Raw genomic sequence first — 19059 nt, 5'->3', positions numbered from 1 at the left:
AGTTAAAATTTAGCAATAAAAAAGCAATTTTTTGTCACTTAATTTAATCACAAATTTATTATTTTTATTTTAAAAAAATCATACAAATTCTTTATGATAAATAATCATATTCACGCTAAATAGGATCATTATGGTAGGAAGGTACTAAAAATATCCTTTTAAATATTTAACATGATTGTATATTTAATATTTAAATTTGAGATTATTAATTGTTAAAATAATCACTTTGATTAACACATTTCATTATATTAATTTTAATGAGAGTTATTCAATTACTTTTTTGAATGAAAGGTTATTTAACCTTCTCTTTCTTTTAAAATGTTGATCTTGGATTAGACAAATCAAATTCATATTTTAAACCCTTCATAGTTTTTCGCCCCTTTTGCATTAGGAATGAAATTTGCAGCTGCAGAACATGACGTCGATCGCAGAGTTGCAATGTATTTTCATATACAACTGCATAGGAATAGGACGAGACACGAGAGGGGAATTAGTACTTGGGGAAAGATTTAGCTAGGCGTTGTTTCTTTCACACGTCGGGTTTAGTGTTCATGCTTGGTTCTCACTAACACACTTTATGGGAAACTTTTCAAAATGTCACTCATCCTATAATTACTCTAAGTCAAGCACGCTTAATTGTGGTGTACTACCGAAAAGTAGATGCATCTTGTTGGTATATGTAATACCAATTAATTTCTTTAAGTCATCCTCAATTGTACAATCTCATACCTACAACCTCTAGATCCCTATCTTTTTGGTGTGATTCGTTGGGATGTTATAAAGTATAGAAGGCTTGGGGATTTTGTTTTGCATTGGTGCCCTTTATGATTGGGTGCATCTTTAAAGGTCAATGTAGACGGAAGTTGGAATTAGAGGCTTGGTGTTATGGGATTTGGGGGTGATGCTTGAGACTCGGTTAGGGGTGGATTATAGGGTTTGCCAACAACTCTACTTCTCAGGGTGACCCTCTACATGTGGAATTGTTAACTATAGAGAGAGGACTTCATGTTTGCTATGACCTAAGAGTCAAAGAAATGGTGTGTGAATCAGATTGAATGGATGTTATTCGTGCCACTCAAGCAACTGATGAGTTTAGTGTTCATGGTCACAAGGATATTGGTATAGTGCGTAGAATTCGGGTTTTCACACGTCGGGTTGGAGAGTCCTCTTCTTGGCAATTCCTCGTGAAGTGAATGTTGTTGCAGACCAATTGGTTTAGTGGGGCTATTTCTATCGTTGTCTCTTTGTATAGATATAGTCTTGATCATGGTTAATTCAGCTTGATCATAATGTAACTAAAGTTATCTTAGTTAGTTTAGTTAGTTGCAAGTTAGTTACTTTAGTAACCAACTCTTGTAATTTAATTCATTCTATGTTAATCATAGCTTTCACTATTCCTTTTTCTTTAGCTTTCTTTGCAAGTTTTCTTCCATCCATGGCAGACATGAATTATGTTATAGTATTAGAGCTCTTCTCTTGAAGAGCTATGCTGCACAACTCATTGTTCATGTTTCCTCTTTCGTTTATTCGATTTCTTCCTCTCATTATCCTTCATAATGAGTAGCGATCAACCACAACAAGATCAATCACTAAACATACATAGCCCATACTATCTTCATCCAAGAGAAAATCCTACAATGGCACTGGTTTCTCCATTTCTCAATTCATCAAATTGCAATTCGTAAAGTCATTCAATGCTTACTGCATTGAGTATGAAAAATAAAGTTGAATCTGTTGATGGTTTGATTCAAGGATATCCATCAAATCATGCACTTCATGCAGCTAAGAAGAGGTGTAATAACATAGTGGTTTCTTGGCTTGTTCGCTCAGTCTCACCTTCAATCAGACAGAGCGTACTTTAGATGGATGATGCACGAGACATATGGAAAGATCTAAAATCAAAATACTCACAAGGTGATTTGTTGAGAACTTCATAATTGCAACAAGACATGGCAACTATCAAACAAGGTGACAAAGCCATTACTGATTATTTTACAAGATCACGTGTTATTTGGGATGAATTGGAAAGCTATCAACCTGGTCCAATGTGTACATGTGATCAAAAATGTACATGTGATGCTCTTATTAAAATCAAGATGTACAAAATGTTGAAGTGAAGTTGACTTCTCAACAATATAAGGCTTTGATGGCACTGCTGCAACAACAAAGCTCAGTTCACAACAATTCACATGTGAATCAAATAGGTACAGTCACTAGTTCCAACAATGTAGACAAAGGTAATGTCTTATCCATTACTTGTAGTGTAAGCAAGACAAGTCCAAATGAATGGATCCTTGATTCAGGTGTTACAAATCATGTCATAGCTTTCCTTCATTTATTTTCTTTCTACAAGAAAATAAATCCCATAACTGTTAAACTTCCTACTGGCCACTCAATCACTGCAACTCATGCAGGCATAATGTAATTCTCTTAGTCTTTATACCTTGAGGATGTTCTATACATACCTAGCTTTCAGTTCAATTTGATTTCTACATCTAAGTTGCTTTCTTCTTTGCCTCGCAAGCTAATTTTCATGAATGATAAATGCTTTATCTAGGATATGCAGAACTTGCAGAGGATTGGTACAGTTGATATGGTGGAAGGTCTTTATAGACTCAAGATGCTTCCTTCCAAGCCTCCTAAGGAGTATAATTCTAGTTCTATTACAGCTTTTGTTTCTGCTAGTGTTTCAGCTCTTTCATGTAATAAAGTGCCTATAGACTTGTGGCATTTTAGGCTTGGCAACCCATCTTTTGAAAGGTTGTTATTGTTAAAACAATCTTACCCTTTTCTTACAACTGATAAAGAATTTGTATGTGATACTTGCCATCATTCAAAACAGAAAAAGTTGTCATTTCCGGGCAATGATTCTCATTCTTCCTGTGTTTTTGCTCTTATAAATGTTGATATTTGGGGTCATTGTAATGTGACTTCTTTAAATGGTTACAAATATTTTCTCACTATAGTAGATGACCATTCAAGGTTTTTTTGGATTTTTCTTATGCATTCAAAAGCTGAAACACAAATACACTTAAAGAACTTTGTTGCTATTGTTGATAAACTATTTGATACAAAAGTGAAAATGATTAGATCAGACAATGACTTAGAATTCATTATGAGACAATTTTATGATGAAACTGGAATTGTACATCAAACTTCCTGTGTTGAAACTCCCCAACAAAATGGAATTATAGAAAGCATCAACATTTGTTTAATGTTACTAGATCCTTGTTATTTCAATCTAATTTTCCCTCTATTTTTGGTCTTATGCTCTAGTTCACTCTGTTGTTCTCGTTAATTGCATACCAACTCTTTTTCTTGGTAATAAAACTCCCTATGAAAAATTATATGGAACCTCCTATGATATTGCTTCTTTAAGAGTGTTTGGTTGTTTATGCTTCTCTAGTACCTTAATTGTCAACAAAAAGAAATTTGATCCAAGAGCTACTACTTCTATTTTTCTAGGTTTCAAGCCAAATACAAAGGGGTATATCACCCTTGACCTTAAAAACAGGGCCATTTCTATTTCTAGAAATGTCATTTTATATGAAGGTTGCTTCCCTTTCACTGCACAAGATAAACCTGATCCCATTACTGTCTTGCATGTGCCAACCTCTTCTTTTGATGGTACCATTGATCAGTTTGATGACTTTCCTTCAGAACCACCAATTGATCATACCATTGTTGAACCCAATGACACTGATCTTAATCCTTCTATCTCACAAAAAGCCACTCAGGCACCTAGACAATCCATGAGACAGATACACAGGCCAAGCAAATATAAAGACTCTCACATCACATATCCATCATCAACTATTGCCAATCTCTCTACAATTGAACCTCAATCATACAATGGAGCCTCTAAAGATCCCAGTTGAATTGAAGCTATGAATGCAGAGATTAAGGCATTAGAAGTTAATAATATTTGGATTCTTATTGATTTTCCACAACATAAGACTAACATTGGATGTAAGTAGGTATATAAGATCAAGCACAAGTCTGATGGATCAATAAAAAGATATAAAGCAAGGCTGGTAGCCAGAGGCTACACTCAAATAGAAGGCCAAGACTATCTAGACACTTTTTCTCTAGTGGCCAAGTTAACCATAGTAAGACTTTTATTGGCTTTAGCTGCTATCAATCAATGGCATCTAAAGAAATTAGATGTAAACAATGCCTTATTACATGGTGATTTGAATGAAGAAGTGCATATGGCTTTTCCTCAAGGTATGCAGTTAGACAAGCCAGGACAAGTTTGTTAGCTTCAAAGGTCTTTATATGGTCTGAAACAAGCAAGTAGGCAATGGAATGTCAGACTGGATTTTTTTTTAATTTCACATTAGTACAAATAGTGTGCATCTGATTATTCCTTGTTTCTCAAGCATAGATCCAAGTCTATTACTGCTTTACTGGTTTATGTAGATGACATTGTTTTGCGTGTTAATTATTTGGCTGAGATTCAAAGTATTACATATATATTAGACAGTGCTTTCATAATAAAGGACATAGGTGATTTGAGGTTCTTTCTAGGCTTTGAAGTGGCTAGAACAACCACTAGCATCAATCTCTGCCAAAGAAAGTATGCTCTGAACATTCTCAGTGACACTGGCATGCTTTGTTCTAAGCCAGTGTTTACTCCTTCTAACTATACCACAAGGTTGCATCAACAACATTCAGGATCCTTTTTTTTCAGTTGAGGATGCATCTTCTTACAGGAGATTAATTGGAAGATTGATTGATCTAACTAACACAAGGTCAGATATCACATTGTTGTGCAACATCTGAGTCAGTTTGTTGTTGAACCTTCCTCAGCTCATTAACAAGCTGCATTCAGAATCCTTAGATACACCAAAAGGTCCCAAGTGCAGGGATTTTTCTTTCTATTTATTTTAACATTCATTTAAAAGGTTTTAGTTACTCATATTGGGTCGGTTGCATTGATACAAGAAGGTCTATTACTGGTTATGCCATATATTTTGGTAATTCATTGATTTCATGGAAATCTAAGAAATGAGCCACTGTATCCAAAAGCTCCTCAGAGGTTGAGTATAGAGCATTGGCTAATGCTACTTGTGAGCTGCAATGGCTTATTTTCTTGCTAAAAAAGTTCAAAATCGATTTTCAGCACCATGTTGCTTTGTATTGTGATAATAGATCTGCTCTCCACATAGCTATCACTCTTGTTTTTCATGAGAGAACAAAACACATTGAGATTGATTGTCGCATAGTTCGAGAGAAGATGTTGAATGGCCTTGTGAAATTACTCCTTGTTTCCTCTACAAATCAACTTGCAGACATCTACATTAAGGCTCTAATGCATGGTGCCTTTCCATTTCTGCATTCCAAGCTAGGAATGTCAACATTTATTCCTAGCTTGAGGGGGGCTCTTAGCATAGATATAGTCTTGATCATGGTTAATTCAGCTTGATCATAATGTAACTAGAGTTAGCTAAGTTAGTTTAGTTAGTTGCAAGTTAGTTACTCTTGTAACCAACTATATAACCAATTGTAATAATCAACTCTTGTAAGCTAATTCATTCTATGCTAATCATAGCTTCCTATTCCTTTTTCTTTAGCTTTCTCTGCAAGTTTTCCATCCATGGCAGACACGAATTCAGTTATTCCTGATGTGTTGTGGGAGAGTCCGTCAACTTTTGTGTATTTTGCTTTTGATTTCTTCTTGTACCAAAATAAAAAAATTAAGAGAAAAAACAACGTATAAAATGTCAAAGTAATGAATGAGGAAGATAACAAACATAATAAAAAATATATAAATAATTGTAATATAAATAAGAATATTAAATACCATTCTTAATTATTTGCATATTATTATACTGTAGTAATATTGAACCATTGAAACAAAAATAATAATATAAAATAATCTCCTGACATTTCATTTGATAATGCATTGATTGCAAAAGAAATCCTTAAGAGACTATATGATAATAAAATAATTCTCTCTCAAAAAAAAAAGAATGCATAATTATAAAACAAATCCTTAAGATTATAGGATTATAATATACTACTATACTCTACATTTATTATGAAGAAAAAAATCTAGATCCTCTTCAATCAAGATAGCATAGTCTAAGGAGGACTTTACTTGATTGAATTTCCTTGCTTTGTGTGCTGGGACTTCCCCTTAATTAAGTTGACCTTTGCAACTTAGCTTCCCCCCATACCACACACTAGATGCTCATTAAATTTTTCCCAGTAGTGGATCCAAATAACAATAGAATGCCACATTTATTGTATCCTTTGTAATGCAATAACTATGGTCCCTGAACACCCAAAGAGCCCCTACAGATATTTTCTCTGGTTACAACTACCAATAAATTATATTCTGCACTTACACAGAACCTCATCATTGTTGAAGTTGAAATTATTTGCCTCGATGTAGACCAGTAGTATTTCCAATTTTCCATCACAAAACATATCTTATTGATCTAAAATATTGTGATTGATTATCATAACAAGGTTTTTTTTTTTATGAACTCAATGAATTATTGACATAGCAAGAAATGCATGCTAGCTAGCTAGTTCTGAATAAAATTTGTACTGAAATTACTTTACGAAGTTACTACATGTGCATCGATTCAAGATGCTGACTCTGTACTTCAATTACCTGTACAGGTGAGCTTTATGCCAATAGACTTCTACGTATAATTTTTTTGTGACTTTTTCATTGTTTTTTGTCAGTGCATATATCAATCACTAGTTGTATGACAAATGTCACCTCTCATATTGGATATGTTAAAAAACAAAAACAAAAAACATTTGTCATTTTCTTCCAATTAAATTATTATATTACAAAATTACAAAGTGCTGAAGAAAAGATGGATACAGAGCTGAGGAGAAAATCTTCTGCCTGCAATCTAGAGGATTCTCCAATCAGGTAAAGTTATATATAAATATTTGATTTAGTTTTTGAATCATTACTTGAATATTATAACTTGTAAGACTAATTTTGTTTAGAACATTAAAAGTTAAAAGACTTTTAAACATAATGTTAATTTAAATTTGAATTTTTAAGTAATGTTTTGTATTCAAATTTTTATAAATGAAAAAAATATATGTAATTAAAAGAAGAGATCATTAAAGGTGATAAATTAAGTTTATCAACACAAATCTTTACTTGAATATTGTAAGACTAATTTTGTTTAGAGTTTTAAAAACTTTATCAACATTATGTTTATATGAGTGAAACTTAATTTAAATTTTTAAAATAAGATTAAGTTTGAGCTTTATGAATAAAATTAATATTTTTTATATACAGATGATTAACTAAGTTTATTGTCAAAGATTAATTACTATCAAAATTAATAGATATTTTGTATATATAACATCATAAAAAAAGACTTAAAAGCCTTTAAATTACTTATTTAATTTTGTTTATTATTAAAAAAAACTTCCTGATTCAAATATTTTTATATGAAGATATAATGTAAAATAAGTATATATAAGAAAAGTTTGGCCTTACTAGGTACGATACTGTCACATGTTTTAAATTTAAAATATGTGAATAACATAACTCCTATCGTATTATTTGATTTTATTCCTGATTTTGGATCTCTAATTCTGCCTAACGAGGTGAATTTAGCTAGCAAATGTAGGTGTTTGAACTTTGAAGCTATAAAAACAACACTGTCGGGGCACGTGTTGTTAATATGTAGCGTGCACGCACGTTAGAATACAACAAGACTGAAAGAGAGAGGGGTCTATCATCTACAGAAAGAGCCATTAGAATTAGCAGCAACTATAACCATTTATATAAAATAATGTGGTTTAAAAAGTTAGAAGATACATGAAAAGTTAATACACATATTCAAGTGATTTAGAAAGTCACATCATTTATCGCCATATGTAATTTTTAGGTAGGGACAGAAAGCTGCCTATCAACACCATGACATGTAGGGTGTTAAACTCGGTTTTGTTGGCACCCCAAAATAAAGTTAACCTCCATATTAAATAAAATTGCATTATTAAGATAACTGTATTGCACCATATATGCATTATTTTCTTAATCAACTATCATCAATCATAAAGCAATGTGTATGGAATTAACGCATGATGATGAGGGTGTTTCTATATGAGGAATTTAACATATTGGCAAATCAATTTTCAGTTAGTATGATTTTGAATTAATTTATTTTGGCTTTATAATTTCCTGAAAAACGTTATTGAAAAAAATATATGTTTCTAAGCATTATATTTACCTGAAGTACAATTGTATACTTTGATAGACCGTGAATGGGGTTGAAATGACAGCCTTTGTGCATTTAATTATCAGAGAATGTTAATTGTTTTATTGAGGCACATGAAAATGCTAAGATAACTATTGATAAAGACAGGAGAATAGGGAAAGAATCTTTTTGTACTACCATCCTTATCATTAGTGTTACGGTAGAATTTTGGGTAAAAACCATATTTACATCTAATTATCCATTTATAAGATATAGTAGTTGTATCGTATACAAATCAAATAGTACAATTGAAAGAATATTTATATAGTTAAAACCAATAACATCAGAGTCATAAACAAAATTAAAATTTTATGTAAATTTGGATCAATTTTTTTAAAAAAATATTTATAATTTTGTAAAGGATTTTTAAAAACAAACAAATGTTTTTTTAAATATATCAAAACGCACGCGCACACACATTGTTAAAAATTAAAAAGATATTATGATGCCCTGATAATTAAATATAATACCTTAAATAAGTTACTAAATCTTCACTGAACACCAATTTTTAGATTATGATTAAAATTAAGAAAAGATAAATTGTGTAATTTTTAATTAAAAAGAAGTGATACTTTCTAGTTTCTCCCTTCATTGATTCTCCCTAAGATTATAGCTTCACATGGAAACATAACTGATTATGCAGATTTTTTCTTTTGAATATGATCTGGCTATTCATATTTTTTTATCTGGTTTTGCAAAGTAAAAGGAAAAAATTCAACATCCTTAAACATATGTGATTTAAGATTTAATTTCTAAATTTGTGTAATAATGCAAACTCAAATGCGACTTTGGTTCCTGTTGTCTTATTGACAAATCATATATAAACAAATATTAAAGCTTTCACTAACAATCTCCTCTTTTCTAAACCTTTTTCTTTTATCAACTGAAAATATGAAAAGAAATAGCATGTACATTTTTTCTAACAATTTATTTGTTTAAATTTCAACAAGCTCTGCTCATCAAAATCTTTTTTCTCAGTGTTTTTCTCCTTGATCCATTAAATAAACGTTTCAATTTGAAATCAAAGTTCCCGGAAAAATATTAGTTATCAACCAAATCAACAAATATTTCCTGCTTAGAACATAATAACTAAAGATTCAATGAAACCAATATGATTAGTTTAGTCCCGTAGCTCCAATAAAGAAACCCAATTTACTCAAGTATTACAGTTTACAACTCATGCTGTTAGACACCAGAATGTCCATGGGAGGTGGTGAGGTGTATGTGGGAGGAAAGTGAGCTAATGAAAGCACCATTGTCAAGTAAGGGAAAAGCTATTCTCCCATTACTCCTAATTCTACAAATAATAGAGATAAGGATAACATTTCTGATGGTTCATTGATATCCTTCAATTGGGATTACATAATATATATAGAGAAATATTTTAAATCCCATCTAACAATTATAATAGATTCCTTCTAGAATCTACCTAAATGAAATACTATTATCCATATTTATCTATTATTGTTAAAAGACAAATAAGAGATATTAATGATGGACCTAAGAGGGCACAACACTATTAATACTCTATTGGGTCACATAACAGTATATTATACTATTCATTTCACATGCATAATGTTGAACCAACTAAATTAAACTTCCATTATATAAATCCACACATACAAATGCACCTTAATTACGAAGAAAACCAGACCCAAAAATTTCAAGTACATGTCTATTGTCAACAGTAGTACAGCGCAAATGCACTCTCCTAATAGAACTTTATTATAAAGTAAACAGAAAATGCAGATATGATTCGAATTTCTAAGTGTACTATGCATTTGGAATCAATTGTGGGCAAAGAAGACCACTTTCACACAGTGGATTACTGTTTCATTTAGTGGGGGAGGGGGAATTGGTTTGATAAAATTCCTCATCAAACTGCACAAAATATCCCAGTTTTTAAGGGGCAATTAAGGGCATAGGACCAGCCCATGCCTTGGTAGTTAGGAGCACCATGGCCACTTCCTATGGACCCCAACACCAAAACAAAAGATTAGTGACTTCATCAATAAACCAAACCAAAATCCAAAACAAAAACCACCGATCACCATAGCGGACCCATAACCAAAGTAATAAATTAAAATAATAAGGGGTTACCAAAAACAAAACGCACCCATAATGTGAGGGGTGCTAGACACAATACCCTGTGACCTGTCCCTCTCTCTCTCTAATCTTTATCTTTCTCTTTATTATTTAAATATTCATTATTAATTATTAATAAAGTGATCTTCATCTACTTGCCTTAAAAGGAAAGAGCCTACAAACATTTCCAAGATCACATGCAGTGTGATTATTGCATAAAATATGGCTATTTAGTTACAAACTATTAAATAGCATTATCTTTATAAAGTAGGATTAAGATTCTCCCAAAACCAGAACTCTAACAAGGAAACTAGCCTCTCATTTTTAACATAAAGGATAAAAAAGGATATTTGTAGGTTGACTGAAAGACTTGATTAAAGAGAATAATTAAAAGGATAACAAGGTTTCTCTTCTTATAATCATTGGCCACATCATCTTCATCATCCCCCAAGTACATTTTCCATTTTCCTCCTCTCATACGTAACACACTTGGATTACCAAAACCTTATTACACTCCCCTAATATAATATAATTTGTTCATGCTTCCTTGATTAACTTTCTTCTTAGAAGAATATAGAATAACAACAACATTACCAATTAAGAACCGCCCTTAACACTTCCTGCCTCTATCTCTCGGACACAAGATATGAAGAAAACAATAATTACTTATTCCATGTCAGAGCATAAAAAGGGCACAATGCTTAACAATCATCATCATCTTCGCAACCAAAAAGAAGAGTATAATAAAAATAATACACTCCCAAGCCAGAGTTTTTCGTAGAGCAAATCCAATCCCAAAGACCAAAAGTGAGAGAGCAAGAAGAAGAAAAGCCAAGCCAGCTGCTAGCTGATATGCCAAAAGAGAGAAAAAGAACAAACAAAGAATAGAACAGCATACACACTCAAGAAATGAGATTGGGGTAACAGAAGCACTAATTAATTAATTAACACTAAACATTTAACTATAATTAAGCAGCTGAATCAAACAAGAACTCTACATTCCCTGCGGATATCAATATCATCAAAATCAAATCTCTCTCCCATGTTAAGAAGGTGATCACATCATCGTCATCTCATCTCATCTCATTAATTAACAAAAACTAAACAATTAAATCAAAATAAAAAAGAAAGAAGAAGAAAACGACTAATTAAGTAATTAACGGGTACCACCTCTTAATTACTCTATCATCTAAACACATCATTATTCTCTCTCATATTTTTTTTTTCAAGAAGAAGAAGAAGACCCATTAGTACCGCCGCCGCCGTTAGTCCCACTATCATTCTCGTACTCGTTCACATCCCGGGAACCGAGGGGGTTGTGGTTGTTGTCGCCGCTACCGTTACCGTTAATTCCTCCGTGTTCATGTTCGTGGACATGAACGCTGCTTCTAACGGTAGCGCTGCCAACGGCGCCAATGGGAGCAACTCCGTTGGCACTGACAATGGCAACGTTACCGATACTGTTGCCGTTAAGGTTGTCTTTTTTCGCGAAAGTGTTCTTGTTGTTGTGCATCCACACTTTGAGAACTCCTCTGTCGACACCAATCTCGTTGCAGAACTCCATAACCATTTCCTCGTCGCGCCTCTGCATCTTCCAACCAACTTTGTCCGCGAACTCGTGCATCTTCTCCTTTTGTTCTTGGGTGAACTTCGTCCGGAAGCGTTTACGCGAGTGGTGCGGCGGCGCCGGCGCGGCGGTGTTTTCCGGCGCGACGGAGAGGCCGGCCCCGCCGGAGAGGGCGAGGAGCATGTGGGGCGCCGAGGGGTAGGATGAGATCGGCGGCGGGGAGGCGGAGTTGGGACTCCGGTGAGGCGGCGGAGGGTGGTGGCGGTGGTGTGGCCTGTACTCGAGGACGTGATGTGTCGCCGGAGAAATGGGTGACTCCTCCGGTTCGCGGCGGTGGAAGTTCCGGTGGCAGCCGCAGGCGGCGCATTTGATGGAGCTGGGGTCGTCGGCGGTGGCCGCCGGCGACGGCATGAACTCGCCGCAGCCGTCCAAAGCGTGGCCACCCAAGCTCGCCACGTGGTTCTTCAGGCATTCCTTGTAAACCACCGCGGCGCGGTGGTTTACATGGTGGCGCTTCAAGACGCCGTTGGAGAAAGACACCGGCTTTGGATTCGGGTTCGGGTTTTGATGGATCCGGGTCATCGTCTCTATGTCGGGTTCTGGCGATTTTGCGGTTGCGTTTGTGGCGGTTGCTGTGGGTGTTATTATCTCCATCCTTGTAATAATAATAACAACAATAATACTAATAATTAAGCCAAAACCGTTGCTTTTTGTGACGACTTCATCAAACTGTTGCTAAAACTGAGAGAGAAATGTGTGAGTGAGTGAATGGTTAGGTGTTTGTTGTTGTAGTTTATGTTGTGTGTAGGGCTAAAATTGAAGAAGAGAAAAAATTGAGGGGGAAAAGAAGAAGGAATTGTTCAAGTGAAGGAGAGGGAGGAGAGAGGAATAGAGGAATTGAAGAATTGAAGAGATGTTGATGATGGTTTTTGAGTGAGGGACTGTTGATAATGAAAAATCCGGGTTATGTGGTTGTCCCTTCTTAACCACTTGTTTTTTTAACCCTGGTTCTAATCTATGGTTAAGTTGTTGACCCTACTTCGGGGCTAGATGTGAGTAATAAATATACCCTCCCTTCTCCTACGCTACTATTTATTACTTCTACTTATTATTCAGTCAACGTAATAATATTAATATATTTATTGTATGAATTACAGAATTAGTGATAACAATAAAAAAAATTATCAGAAGTTACGTTAGAAATACATTCATTAAATTTCACAATATATATATATATATATATATATATATATTAAGTTAATTAGTATAAAATTAATTTTATATAATATAAAATAATGATGATTAAGATTTGATAGTGTAAATTGTGAAGAATTAGTTGTGTTTGTTGTTATTAAAACAATAGTTAAAGTGATAACTAGTGTAAAAATTGTTAATATTATGATAATGGTTAAGATTATTCTTATTTAAAATTAAAAAAATATTTTGATTTTATATGTAAAAATAGTAAATATTTCCTAAAAATATATTATTTATTAAAATTTACATATTTAAAAAATTACAAAGGAAGAAAAAAAATTCAACCCTTCTAATAGATTTGTGGATTCATGCCTCTATATAACTTAAATAGATGCTTTTGGTATCATCCTCTTATTAGAATTGGAGTTTTATTTCAATGATATATGTAATAAAATTTAATTAAAAACTAACATAGACTATAAATACAACTAAATGCATAAATCAATTAATATAAGATTGTTTCAATTTAAATATTAGTTCAAGTCCTACTTAACTCAAGTGGATTTTTTACCCACCTACATACTCTCCTCCTCAATATTTTCAAAATACACTTCTTTTTATTTTATTACCCAAAGTACATTAGTTTTCAATGTATTGAGAAGTCACGATTGGTCACCCCGACTTTTGGGCATTGACGCTTTTTAAATAATAAAAATATTATATTATATAAAAATATTTTTAATTGATTTTAAAAATATTTTTTATTAAAATAATTTTTATTTGTTTAAGAAAATAATGTTATTATGTATAATTATTTTTCTTATATTATTTAATTTATACCAGACTTAATTGATTATAGACTTTGTTTGATAATATTTAATTTATATAAGACTTTTGACGAAATTAAAACTCTCAAATAACAATTAAAAATAATAAAATGAATTTGAAAAATAATAAACGAAACATAATAAAACGAAAATAATGCAATGTAATAACAATAACAATTTCAACATGAAAATGACAAAAATAATCTTAGTTTGAAAGGTGTTGTGTTTTGAAAGGTGTTGTCCAGTGGACATGTCTTTTTGCAATAATTGGATTATTGGTTTGTTAAAAATAGCAAAAATTTCTATTAGACAAAAACGCTTCCAGTAGTTGAATTCTATTAGCACCTTTAACACGTCTTCATTGGTTATCAACTCTATTATTTGATACTCGATTAATTTTTCTGAATATTTTGTATGTCCTGGTTGTCGAAAGAACAATTGTCTGACCAATTGTGATTCGTGAATTCCATAAGGGAAACCCCTATAGGTGCAACTTGCTTGATGACATCCTTGAGTTTTTCATGCTACATCTCAAAAGAATTTAAAATCTTATTGGGTTTGTTCCAATGAAGGAGTAACCCAAAATCACCTTGTCGTGGTATGTTCCACTTGCCTTTGTAATACAACATTGCATCATGAGCAGGAGTGATGGTGGATCGAAGTAGGTTGATGGTACATTGTGCGAACATCATCATCATTTTTCAATTGCTGAGAATGAGTCAAAGATTGTTGACCTGCATCTATGGATGGGATGGTTGTCAGCTTGGTTGTGAATGATTGATCTATTTAGGAAAATGAATGCTAATCTCGAGTTAGAAATGGTCTGAGTTCGTGTGTCTCCTAAGAAAGTCATAGTATTGAGATTGAATATGGTTTGTGAAGGTATGTTGTGCGGAAGTGTGTGACTATATTGAGGGTGTTTTGTGTTATTTATAGTTGTTTGAAGCTTCACCCCGTTGATGTTTATCGACACATGTCATTATTGTAATTTTGCTTTTATCGTTATAGTGCATAGTATTATGAATTTTCGACTGTGATTTTATCCTATTACTTGGTGCACCAGACCGTCCATTATCACTTTGAGAATTGAATGCAAATTGTGAGTTGTCAAATCAATGTCAGTTTTGTTGGTGAAGCATCTATTGTTTTTTCAGAGACTTGGGTAAATTATAAAGCATTGTCAATTTCGACGATGATATTACTCAACTACTTGGTACATCAGACCACCCATTATCACTTTGAGAATTGAATGCAATTTGTGAGTTGTCAAATCAATGTCAATTTTGTTGGTGAAACATCTATTGTTTTTCAGGGACTTGGGTAAATTGCAAAGTGTTGTCGATTTCGATTGTGAATTTACCATGTTGTCTGATGCACCAGGCGTTCATTATTATTACTTTTATACTTAAATTTAAATTGTGAGTTGGCAATTCAATGTCTGTTTTGTTGTTGGTGAAGCATATATTATTTTTTCAGAGATGTGTGTAAAATTGTAAAGTGTTGTCAATTTTGAATTTGATTTTACTCTGCTACATTGTGCTTCAAACATCCATTAATATCATTTTGAAACTTAAATTTAAATTGTGAGTTATCAATTCAATGTCATATTTTTTTGTTGTGAATAATAGATAATTGTTTAAACGTGTCTTTTGGTCAGTTGGTCTATGCATCATTAATGAGTTTGCATATTGCAAACTCATAGTACAAGTAGATGGTGCATGACTTGATGGAAAGTATACTGACACATTATTGATAGTAGCACAAGATGGAACTAATCATATCTTCCTGATTGCCGCCTACGCACGCCATTATAAAAGCAGAGACAAATTTAGGCATGGGATTTTTTCCTAAAGGATTTGAGAAGGCATGTTACTCCGCAAATTAACATTTCTCTCCTTTCAGATAGGCACCCCTCGATTATAAGTGCCTACAACAACCCAACTAACTTATGGGTTCAGGACACATCCCATTTCTCTGCTTGCGTCACATTGCACAAAATTTCCTTCACGGTAACTCAAACTGCAAACATTTGAAGAAACCATTCATGGCGGGTGAGAATCTATTTTTTTCTTCGTTAAACTTTACTTTGAATCAAATTTCATAACGTAATAGATTGATTAAATATTTACAGATTACGCATACATGGAGAAGATGCATTAGCGACATCTTGGGGATATTTGTGCGAATAAGCCAAGCCAAGTGCAGCTTAATGGCTTCAGTTACCCCCACAAAATATTGGGTATAATGCTTTGATGAGGGGAAACATTGGGGACATATGACTACAAATTTGTCTGAGTCGGTAAACACAAGACATTTGTTGGTGTCATAGTTGGTTAGAGAGACGTACTTTAAGACCGCAAAACTCTTTGCTATTAGAGACTGACAAACTCAAATAATGATCAACTCCGACTTGCAGTATTCCAAAGTCATCTCCGAGGCAATGAATAGTGGTTAACAAAAATCAAATACACACATTGTTAACGAATTAACAATTTGACAAACATAATCACACATTTATTGTAAAGACAATTCTACTGCCACATGAATCAATGTGGCAAGAATATGGAGATCAGTGGGGTCCTAATCCGAGAAGAAGAAAGATTGCAAAAGGTCATTCGATTTCAACTCACATTTCTACTGAGATGGACCAAGAAGAAAATGAACGGCATATTAGAAAAAATTGTGGAATTTGTCGACAACAAAGTCATAATAGAAACAATTGTTTCAACATGTCTTCATCTTTAGTTTTTCCTTACACAAGTGTCATTGTTTAAGTATTTTATTTATAATGTAATGTTCTTATATAAATAAATTGTTAAACAAAAAGTATTATCATTTTTTAAAAAAATCTAATGACATAAACAAACAAATTATATTTAGTAAAATAATAATATTAAAATTTTTAATTTTGTATTAAAACAAAAATATTATTAGAAAAAATTTAGATTTAAAAAAAAATTAAAATGTTAACTTAAAAAAGTCTTGTATAAATTAAATAATATAAGAAAAATAATTATACTTAATAACATCATTTTCTTAAATAAATAAAAATTATTTTAATAAAAAATTGTTTTTAAAATCAATTAAAAATATTTTTATATAATATAATATTTTATTATTTTAATAATTTAAATTAAAACATAAATTTAAAAATAAAATAAAAATTTTTAGAAAAAGAAGGCGCCAACTTCCAGAAGTCAGGTGGTCAATCCCGACTTCTCAAAACACTTGAAAACTAATGTATTTTGGGTAATAAAATAGAAAGAGGTGTATTTTGGAAATATTGAGGAGAGAGGATGTGTAGGGGGCTAAAAAATCCTAACTCAAATAATATTGTCTTCAATAAAAACTGTGGTTTATATAAAAAAAAATATAAATTAATTTTTGAAGTAAAATTCTAATTTTATTTGAAAATCATATTAAAATTATCAATGAAATTGTATCTAAACTGTGACTTTATTGTGAAAAAAATACTACTATGATAATTTATTATTAGATAACTTTATAAAAACTTTTTAATTTAGATAATTTACTCTAATTTAAGAAAAATTGTGGTTAATATTTGACATTATTATTATTGGTTGTTAGTTGTTACAATATTATATTATTATATTATATAATGTCATTTAAATGAATAATTACTATTTTAGAAGAATTGATTGGTGAGAAGGAAGGTTTGTGGAAGGAGGGAGGATATGAAATGATGAATGATGAGTGGAAGAAACAATGATGAGTTGGCACGGACCTTAAGATGTTCCTTTTTCAATTGTTCATGAGTTGTCCCTTGAAAATCATATAATTTTAAAATTAAATCATAAAATTAAATATTAACACAATTACATGAAGAATAAAAAAGAGCTAAAAGAAAATAACAGAAAAACCAATTTCTTCAAATTGTGCTAAAGTTAGAGCCCACTGGCTGTAACCCATGTAAAATTTGTCAAGCTGGCAAGAAAGGGCAGGCTCCGCAGTTAATTCATTATTGTGCTGGTTTTAGGGAAGCCAATGCAAATATGTTGTAAATGTAAAGGCTATATACTTATTTTTTATTTTTGAAATTATGAGAAGAAATAAATTCATCTCTTAAAAATTTAAGATGAAAAATTTAAATTTTATTTTAGAATGTAAAAATATAATAGATTAATTTTATAGATAATTTATTAATAAATTAATTTTTAAATTTTTTAATTTAATATCAAATTGATCATTGAAAAAACTTACATTTAAATATTACAATTTGATGGTAAAATAATCTAATAAATTTAATAATAGGATCACACTTTTTATATATTCCTTATCTAGATTTAATTTTTTTTATTTTTCATAAACTAATTAATTACCGTCTCATACTACTAAAGAACAAAATGAATATTTATCGTAATGTAAATCTAAATGCACATTCATTTATTTACTACTACTACTTTTCTTTTCTCTTTGTAAGAACTGAACTCCACTTTGGTTAATGCAAACGCATGTAATCCACATTTTCTTTTCTCAACCTTCTCACTCTTCAATGAAGAGACATAGTAAAAAGGGTAGTGACATGCTCGGTAATTTCAAGCAAAAAGAGGTGGATGCACCACATTACCTTTACTCTAAAAATTGAAAGGTGACAATATTCCGGACACCGTGCAATGTGAAACGGGGTGCGTCCACCACCGTGACAATATTATACTAGAATATTGAACCATAAATAAAACTAAATAATATAATCATATTTTTATTTGCTTATTTAATAAAGTCAAAAGCATCTTCTTCAATCAAGATATTTTCAGTTATCAATAAGTTGGTTTGACTAATCTTGAGTTTGATTCACTTAAATAGATTTTGAGTTTGAATTTTATAAATAAAAAAAAAATTATTCGAATGAAAAATCCTATTAAAAATGATCAATCATATTTTATAATAAAAATTAGTCATTAGTCAAAGTAATAAATACCATGTATCAATTATGATGATAAAAAAAAATTTATTGAAAAAATTCAATCTTTAATAAAAAAAATACTAACAGGTTCTTCTTAATACACATTCTCTATGTTCAGAAGAAAAACTAAATTTACTATAGAAGATTCAAAAGTATAGACAGACTAACTCACCAACATAATTTTTGGTGTCCTCATATCATAAATAGTTTATAAAA

The 19059-nt window shown here is 31.8% G+C and overlaps 1 protein-coding gene across 1 annotated transcript; it reads right to left on the bottom strand.

Annotated features, from left to right (window-relative positions):
• Positions 1 to 11238: 11238 nt before the first annotated feature.
• LOC114380907 (zinc-finger homeodomain protein 9-like) lies at positions 11239 to 12853 on the bottom strand. The gene has a single exon (XM_028340023.1). It carries the CDS (start codon positions 12547 to 12549, stop codon positions 11554 to 11556), a length of 996 nt encoding a protein of 331 aa, XP_028195824.1. The 5' UTR covers positions 12550 to 12853; the 3' UTR covers positions 11239 to 11553.
• Positions 12854 to 19059: the final 6206 nt, after the last annotated feature.

This window comes from Glycine soja, chromosome 13 (genome assembly GCF_004193775.1).
Source record: "Glycine soja cultivar W05 chromosome 13, ASM419377v2, whole genome shotgun sequence".
NCBI classification, from domain to species: Eukaryota; Viridiplantae; Streptophyta; class Magnoliopsida; order Fabales; family Fabaceae; genus Glycine; species Glycine soja.
This window is presented reverse-complemented; position numbering and strand designations above follow the sequence as displayed.

Coding starts and splice junctions, on each gene's coding strand:
- LOC114380907 (XM_028340023.1), bottom strand. CDS start 12,549: ATGGAGATAATAACACCCACAGCAACCGCCACAAACGCAACCGCAAAA.